General features: G+C 33.6%; 1 protein-coding gene across 7 annotated transcripts in view; it reads left to right on the top strand.

The window, feature by feature from the left end:
• LOC118445847 (uncharacterized) overlaps nt 1-7,664 on the top strand; it is a 19,245-nt gene extending 11,581 nt beyond the window's left edge. For 3 of the 7 annotated variants that reach the window (XM_035875848.2, XM_035875849.2, XM_035875846.2), the window contains exons 2-8: nt 85-584; nt 708-1,338; nt 1,436-1,999; nt 2,805-2,930; nt 5,527-5,662; nt 6,812-6,974; nt 7,287-7,664. In XM_035875848.2, coding sequence (XP_035731741.2) covers nt 88-584; nt 708-1,338; nt 1,436-1,999; nt 2,805-2,930; nt 5,527-5,662; nt 6,812-6,974; nt 7,287-7,380 — 2,211 coding nt within the window. In that variant the 5' untranslated portion in view covers nt 85-87 and the 3' untranslated portion in view covers nt 7,381-7,664. Of the gene's footprint in view, nt 1-84; nt 585-707; nt 1,339-1,435; nt 2,000-2,804; nt 2,931-5,526; nt 5,674-6,811; nt 6,975-7,286 lie in introns of those variants that run through there. The other 4 variants (XM_035875847.2, XM_035875852.2, XM_035875850.2 and 1 more) reach the window with 4 other exon arrangements.
• The last annotated feature ends 1,258 nt before the right edge of the window (nt 7,665-8,922 follow it).

Genomic DNA, 8,922 nt, shown 5'->3' with positions numbered 1-8,922 from the left:
TAGGATAAATAAGAATTCATAAAAAATTTGTTTGTGCGTTTGTGAGTTTGTGCGTGTATGTGTATGCGTGCATATATATTTTAGGATATGATGAAGGAGACATTGGTGAAACAGGACATAAAGATAGAGTGGGAAGGGCATCATTCAGGCGAGAATTCCCCTCAATTACACGTCACGGAAGAACCCTCTGATAGTCCGCAAAGTGTTATCACTTCGAAGAGACACGTCAGAACGATCACTACGGCCGGACATATCACGGAAAGTATAACCGAGATCGAAGCTGAATCCTCGGACTCGAATGCTGTCTCGAGTAATCTTCAACAAGCCATGCACCAACATCAGCATCAACACTCGGATCAAGATCAGAATGTATATCAAGAAGAACAACAACAACAGCAAACTCAACAACAGGGCCAACAACAATACGTGCAGATTTCTCATGCTAATAGTACAGAGGAACAGCAGAGAGATGAAAACGATCAGCAACATGTTGTCTATACGACTAGAAATGGTCAGAATGGTGGCGTTGAAGTCTCTGATGGTGTTGATTCAACGATTACTCTTACTGTCAAAGAATCACCTAGGTATTTATGATCATTCTCTGTTAATCTTAATCGTAAAATAATGTTGTAAGAAATTAATTTCCTCATGAATTTCCTTTATCGAAATACGATCAATTTAAAAATTTTTGATTTTTCTTTAAAAAGATACGAGACAAGCGGCGCAACAACTGAAAGGAACGAAGTGAGCCGTATCTATGCGTATACTAGCGACGATCAGGAATTAAGGAGGGAAAATCATATGATCACGATGCAAGTTCAAGACAATGCTCGTCGTGGTCAACAAACAACGACGCATCACAGGTTCAGTCCTCATGAGAGCAATCATAGTACCAGCAACACAGCCAATAGTACACCCAGGTATCAAACTTCACCAGTTCTTCCTAACACGGAGGATTACGAAACGTCAGGGATCGTTAGCCAATCTGGAGGCAATGTACAACTGAGTTCACCCGCACCCAATTATTCTCCGCCAATCGATGGAATACGAACGAATCAACATCAACAGCAATTGGTCGCCGCTGGTTATTCCGACGCAGCTGTCGCTGCGACGATTAAATACGATACCGAAGTAGCCGTTGCCACGGAAAATATCAAAGTTTCGAGTACCTACACAACCCTCGAGACCGTCGCCATACCACCCTCGCAGACGGTTCAATATACTCAATATATATCGGGTAGTGAAACTTTTCAACAAGCGCCAACGTATACATATCCAAAGCCTGAACTTTTTATCACTTATCCACCTGCTAGTCAGCCTGGATCCCGAGGTGCCGAAGTAAGAAATATTTTTAATATTTCATTATTATTAAAGTATTAATATTGAAATAATAGTTGAAGCGTAACAAGAACATGAGATCTTTTTTATTCGGCAGGTCGAGTCTCCTAACAGTGCCTACATCAAAGGTGACCCAACGTTAGCTTCGTCTTTAGGTACGACACGTGCAGTCTCTCTTCATTACGAACAACCAGGCTCACCGGGATCTCAAGTGACTCTTTATGGACCCAGTACAGCTACTTCTTATCAATACATTAAACCAAGCAATGATCCTTATTGGCCTGCTAGTGGTACACCATCACCTCCAACGTCTCTCGAATACGTTCAAACTTATCCCAGCGTGACAACGATAGTTAGCGACGCTGCAAATATGCAACTCTATTCGGGCGGTGGTTATAGTGTCGCAACAGCTGCTGGAAATGGTTTATCTGGTCCTTGGCAAACTCTTCCTAGCACCGAAGAAACCTTCGACGGTACCGTGATAGCGAGCGAACCAAAGGACTGCTTAAACTGTGCCACTACCATGACACCTCTGTGGAGACGCGATGGTACTGGACATTATCTTTGCAGCGTGTGTGGTATTATCAGCAAGATGAATGGCACCAGCAGACCACCGATAAGATGCAGCAAACCAAAACAGTCGGTCGCGCCGGTAAACATTGTGCGAATCTTCATCATAGTTACACTTTTGTTGTTGTCGCCTATGCGTGTATGTATGCGTCTTACTGTAAATGTCTCTGTCTCTTTTCAACGAATTCCTTGTTATCTTCACGTCGTAAGAGGCTCCAACTTTTGTTCTAATATCATCAAAATCACTTCAGTCTATTATATTTAAGCGAAATGCGATATACGTTTGTTGTCAAGCTACAATTGCGTATTCGTGCGAATCATTGTTTGCGATTAGTCAGTCACGAAGATAATTTCTGGTATCGTAGAAACAAATGAGAGGTAATTATGAGGTCTAGTTCTTCTTCTTTTTCTTTATTTTTCTTTTTTTTTTCTTTTTTTTTTTCTTTTTTTGTCTCTGTTCGATCAATGGACAGAAAGTTTGACCATCGGCGAAATCAGGTCAGCAATGTTTGTGCTGATAAATGTTCTTGTCCGTGGTACATCTTGCATGACTTCAATATTAAGTAATGTTTGTAGCTTTCCTTTACGTGTGCGTCCCCCGCGTTGATTCAAGACAGTGAGAAGACATTTGTTATCTCTCAACGAGCAAATAACCACTCTCGGGACTCACGGCGGCTGTTGTTTGCTCTAGTTTCCCTTACCCGGAGCACACTCCCATTTTCGTGATCTCGAACGTCAAGCGAATCGTTCGAAAAAGATTTTCTTTAAAAACACATTGCTTTTAATTGTTCGAAAAGGATATCGTACTGATATATTCATCATTTCTAGGTTATAAATCATTTTCCCGACGAAAAATAATATATTCCTTTTAAAGATTCGTCATTTCTATATTACAGGCTGGTGTACGAAGGACAGGAGTGCAATGTGCGAACTGTAGAACGAGTAACACGACTTTATGGCGACGAAACAATAACGGCGAACCAGTTTGTAATGCCTGTGGTCTTTACTTCAAACTGCACAACGTAAATATCAAATAATTATATTAGATATTAATTAATTAACGATTATCTCTTAGATATAATTTATTAAGTTTTATTCAGGAAAATTGGGTATTGAGAAAAGTAATATATTTCTTTTTTTCTTTTTCTTTTCCTTTCTTTTTTTTTTCTTTTTTTTTTTTTTTTATACTCGAATAAAATGCAAACTTACGAATAAGAAAAACAGTGTTTGCTTTTTGGTGCACTTATTCGAGATTGATAAATTATTTGCACAATTGTTGTTTGATTAAAGATGAAACTGTCTATAAAGTTTTATTAAAAAAGATTATAGATGAAATTTCATTGAGAGTTTATCGTAAGGAGAAGTCAAAATTAGAATCCTTATCTCTCTCTCTCTCTCTCTCTCTCTCTCTCTCTCTCTCTCTATCTCTTTTTTTCTTTTTTAATCAAATAAATGATCTTATTAAAGAAATCATTTGGATTAATCAGATCTATATATGTATAATTTTGAAGGAGTAACAGACATCGTGAGTAGTCAAGATCGTCTCGTTGATCGTCTTTACGTAAGAATGCAGAACAAATAGGCTGATATCGGGCAAAGTAAAAAAGAAGATAGAAACGTTGACAGGGAACAATAAAAGACGTAGGTTAAAGCAAATGCAGTAAAGGCGGTAAATAAAGGAGGTCGAATCTCTTTCTTTCTCTCTTTCTCTCTTTCTCTCCCATTTTCTCTCTCTCTCTCTCTCTCTCTCTCTCTCGCGGCAGTTATATGGTCCTGTGTACTTTAAGAATGTGTCATCTCTCTCTCCCTCTCTCTCCCTCTCTCTCTCTCTCTCTCTCTCTCTCTCTCTTTCTCTTTCTTTTTTCTCTCTTTTTTTTTTACTTCTCTTTCTTTCTCTCTCTCTCTTTCTATTTTCTTCGTTCTTTTACTCTTTCTCTTTTTCTCTTTGCACGCAAGACCCTTGCGTGGGTTGACAGCAGTATATAAAGAGGCGCAAAGCTAGCACACGCAAAATAAACAAGTCATCTCCGGTCTCTGCTCCTCTCCGTTCTACTCCTGAAAACGAGTAACCGAACGAAATCGAAGGAGAAATTTCGTTAACGAATATTTTTACGTCTTTTTAAAACATTTCTAGTTTCATTCTTTTAATATTTCTTTGCGTCGTAGATACTTTTTTCTTTTTTCCCATTTTTCTTTTTCTCATGTTAATCGTTTTAATTCTAATCGACATAAAATCAAAATAAAATTAATGTAAATTTCTAAGCGTTCATAGATATACATACATTTCTTTTATTACTTTAATGGCGTTCGAAATATGATCAATTATTTTTATCGATCGATTTTTGATACTTATCGTTCCTCTCGTTTAAATGATCACATTTAATGGTTGAATCGAAGTATTATCTTACATTGGGATTCGTTTGATATGTTTGTCTTAAGAGGATTAAAAAAAATAATAGAGAAAAGAAAATAATGAAAAAAAAAAAAAAAAAAAAGAAAAGAAAAAGAAAAAGAAAAAAAATCGATTACAGATTTATGAAAAAAGTAAGAAAGAAAAGGAAAAAGAAAAAATAGTTCGCTCGCATTGGAGATACAGAAACAAAGTTAGTCGAAGTTATTGCACAATAATTTTCTATCAATTCGATCGTCATCGATTCGAGGAAGACGACTTTTTTTGAGTTTACCCTTTCGAGATAGACGCGACGTGCAAGGTACTCGGACGGTACGGTGTAAATCATTTTTAATTAACATTAATCTCGTTGTGACTGGTCAGCTAGAGGTCTTATCGCGGACTTTTTTTCGATCGTTAGGCTACGATAAGAGAGCCAGCTGAATTGTTTTTGTAACGTGTTCGAGACGTTCTTTCCTTGAAAACGCAGAGAGCCAGATTATCGTCGAGAGATCTTCTCGCGGTGTTCTGTTCAAACAACAAATTTAATTAATTCGGAGAGGATACCGGGGAAACTTCGAAATTGTCGAAATATCAATTATCATATCGTTTTATTACGCGTAACGTCGATGCAAATAAAAGTTTTCTTTTTTTTTTTTCATTTTTTTTTTTTTTTTTTCATTTTTTTTTTTTTTTTTCCTTTGATTCTTAACAAAATTACTTCAACAACGCGAGTAGTAATAATCCGTCACAATTTCCATTGTTATTATTATTATTTTCTTATTTCATTTTCTTCTCATATATATATATATATATGTATATATATATGTCAATTCTTGATGACGGTTCATTGGAGAAATTTATAATGATTACATTTATTGCATTGATAAATTTAATATTCTTCGAAATTATTGCAAAAGAATTCGTGAAAATAACTGTTTTTTGTAATATTGTTTGTTATAATATTATCTTCTTGTCACATTTCTTTTTCACTTCATCAGCTAGATCAGCGTACTTCATTATTATTATTACTACTACTATTATTATTATTATTATTATTATTATTATTATTATTATTATTATTATTATTATTATTATTATTATTATAGCACAAATAATGTCTCTGTCAGCGTTATAAAATTATTATTACATTTTTTGTTTTTTTCTTTATATTATTATTTTTTTTCCTTTAATTTAAACAGATGATACATAGAGCAAATGAATTACAGGTTAACAGGCCATTGAGCATGAAAAAGGAAGGAATACAAACGCGAAAGAGGAAGCCAAAGAATAATTCAGGTGTAAGCGGGAATCTTCCTGGACCGAGCGGTATCTCCAAGACCGAGATTAAGTCCAGCTTACTCGGTGAGTCTCTGGTGAGCAAGTTGCATTATTTCGCTACGATTTATTAAAAAAAAAAAAAAAAAAAAAACAAAAAAAAATAAAAACAATGATTTATTTCAAATTTCTTTTATTTTTCTTTCATTTCTTAATTCCCCTTTTAACATCAAAACACATTTGTTTGTTTCAAATTATTTAAAATCATTCGATTTAGGTGTACCTACAGGTAAAAAAGATTTGCGAGAAGGTAAACGTTTGGTTTCCCTTATTTTTTCGTGTTTGTTAGAAAATACCAAAATCTTTTTCTTTTTCTTTTTCTCTCTCGTCGTTCAGCGACAGGTAAATCGAGCTATCTCGCACGGCTACGATGTATTATCTTAAAGTACACAATATATTTCTATGTAGCAGATATATAAAAGACGGATATAATGTAATTTCACGGCGTCCATCGTAAAAAATAAATCGCACTCTTTTTCTTTCCCTCTCTCTCTCTCTCCCCTTCTCTCTCTTTCTCTCTCTCTCTCTCTCTCTCTCTCTCTCTCTCTCTCTCTCTCTCTCTCTCTCTCGGATTCACGATCGCCATATGAGATAACGATAAGTGTTTTTCCTTGAAGAATCGATCGAGTGAAGGAAACGGTGGAAGAGGGAGAAGGAGTGATCACTATCTCTCTCTCTTTCTCTTTTACTTCTACTTTTAACTATAATCTATTGGCAATATGTTTCATGTAATTCATAAAGATGACGATTTCAAAATGGACAAAGATACCATTTTCAAAATATTTAATTTTAATTTGTCCGATTATAATATAAAGGAAAAGTAAATTTTAGATTCATGCTCGATAATATAATGATCATCATCATCATCATCATCATTATTATTATTATTATTATTATTATTATTATTATTATTATTATTATTATTTTGTTTTTGATTTTATGGTTCCTTAGACTTTTGAGCCAAACAGGATCCAGCCAAGTTTAATTTAATTTTTATTATTATTATTATTATTATTATTATTATTGTTATTATTGTTATTATTATTAATTTATTACTTCAGAAATGTCAAATAATAAAAGAAAGAAAAAAAGAAAAAAAAAAGTTTACCGGATTAAATAGGAACATGCCGAAAGTCTTATCGATCGACGTTTTGTTTTTGTTTGTTAACATTACAGTGGACTCGTTGCAGTTGAACATGTTTGCAAGCGGGGGTGGGGGTGATGGGGTAGAAGAGCATTGTCTTCCTGTAGGTACACCAACAACGGCACAATTAGGGCACGCACATTCGCCCCTCACATTACCTACTGTCGCCGTATTGAATCGTCAAACTACCCTTACGTAAGTGAGCAACTCTCGTTACGCGTAAAATCTCTTCTTAAGATATATTAAAATTTGATCGAAAGGATTTGAAAAAAGGATTCAAAAAGAAAAAAAAAGACCAAAAAGTTTTATTCGATGAAATAGAAGAGACATCTCGCGTTAATTTTCTTTTTACTTTATATCTCCCGTGTGCATTTAGTTATATCGAATGATTTCCATTTCTTTTTTTCTTTTTTTCTTGTTTATGTTATATAAATATATATATATATATATTTATATTTATTTATTTTTTTTTTAATAATTAACTAATTTTTATCGAACGTTTCGCAGCGTGCCTCCACTAGAACCAATCACTAGTCAACCCAGCGGTGACCTGGTCTCGGTCATAACTTCAACGACGACAGTACATGCTGAGAGATCGTAGAATTGTTCCTTTCTTTCTCACTCTTTTCCATAAGATTAATAAGAGAAGAAAACAAAACATATGTATGTATATAGGGTACGTACGAGATGGTCTTGTCGGAACTTCTTCGTTGGCGCCTTTCTGACAATGATAAAGATAGGCTCGAAAATGAGAAAGAAAGAACTTTCTTGTTTAGAGAAATGGATTCTCGTAAAAGGAAAGTGAAAAAAAACAAAATAAAAAAGAAAAAATAAAAAAAAAAAGAAAAAAAGAGAAAGAAAAGAATATGCAAAAAGAATAATAAAGGAATATTTTATAGGGAAAACGGAGAATCGCCCGTGCTCCGTTTAATTTCAATGTTAGTACTATGAATAGAGATATTGACATTGATACCAAATTCAATCCAACAGCGATATTGGAATATATAAAAATATATAAATTTAGCAAAGTAAATAAAAGTAATTTATGATGTTTCTAATTATTAACATCAAATTTATTTCTATCGATGATACGAGTTAAGAATGTGGTTAAACAATATTTATAAGTATCGACGTCAACATTTCTTCGTTCGATGATCAGCATAAAATGTTAAGTGCACAGTATGTATGTAAGTACTTGGCTATGTGTGTACGTATGTATGTACAATTCTCTAAAAATTCTTATATTCTCGTGATTGTCTATAACGTGATTTTGTTCCAAGAGATATGCAACTACCAAAGAGCATGTCTTTATCGTTTTCTATTTTTCTCCTTTTATCTTCTTCTTTTCTTTTCATTTTTTTTTTTTTTTTTTTTTTTTTTTTAACATCTAACTTAAGATCAAAATTGATACGTTGTACAAAGCGTTTCCTTTTGGGTTTTTCTTTTTGTTTAAAAATATCATATATCATTAGGAAGTTCCAGATTGAGAAAGATGAGAAATAAGAAAGAAAGAAAAAAAAAGAAAAGAAAAGAAAAGAAAAGAAAAGAAATTATATAGAGACGAAAGTTCGGATTTTACGATAAATTTTCAATTTATTTTATCACGAATCGACGTTATTAACTCGTGTATTTTTATAAGTGGGCCTCTATTGTAAATAGAATTCTACATTACGGCGTCCAAAGATACGCAAGGCATCCTTTAAATTTTATCCAAAGAGTAATATATAATATATTCGTGTACTACTAATGTGTAAGAACATGACCGTAAACAGGTACAAGAAATTACGAATAAATTTATTTCAAATATCGACTAAATTAAAAATCATCACTTCGTCAAGCAAGAACATTTTGATCAGTTGACGTTCCTAAAGCCATCGTTAAAAAAACAAATAAAAAACATCGTTAAAAAAACACATTCATCGAGAAGAAACAACTTTTAAACTATTGATTAGAAATAATAAAAATCTCTTTTTAAGTTTCAACAATGGCGATGATATTCCCCGTCGTTATCGCCTATAAAAGTTTTTCTTATAATTTTATGACGCATAGCGATCACAGAAGCTTTGAAAAAAATAGATGCTTAGATCTTGCAAAAACAGCGAGATTCTCGTGTTAAATATATTCTTTAATTAAGTCTCCGAAG

The sequence above is a fragment of the Vespa mandarinia genome, chromosome 4 (genome assembly GCF_050613455.1).
Source record: "Vespa mandarinia isolate Hongniang chromosome 4, ASM5061345v1, whole genome shotgun sequence".
NCBI lineage: Eukaryota > Metazoa > Arthropoda > Insecta > Hymenoptera > Vespidae > Vespa > Vespa mandarinia.
This window is presented reverse-complemented; position numbering and strand designations above follow the sequence as displayed.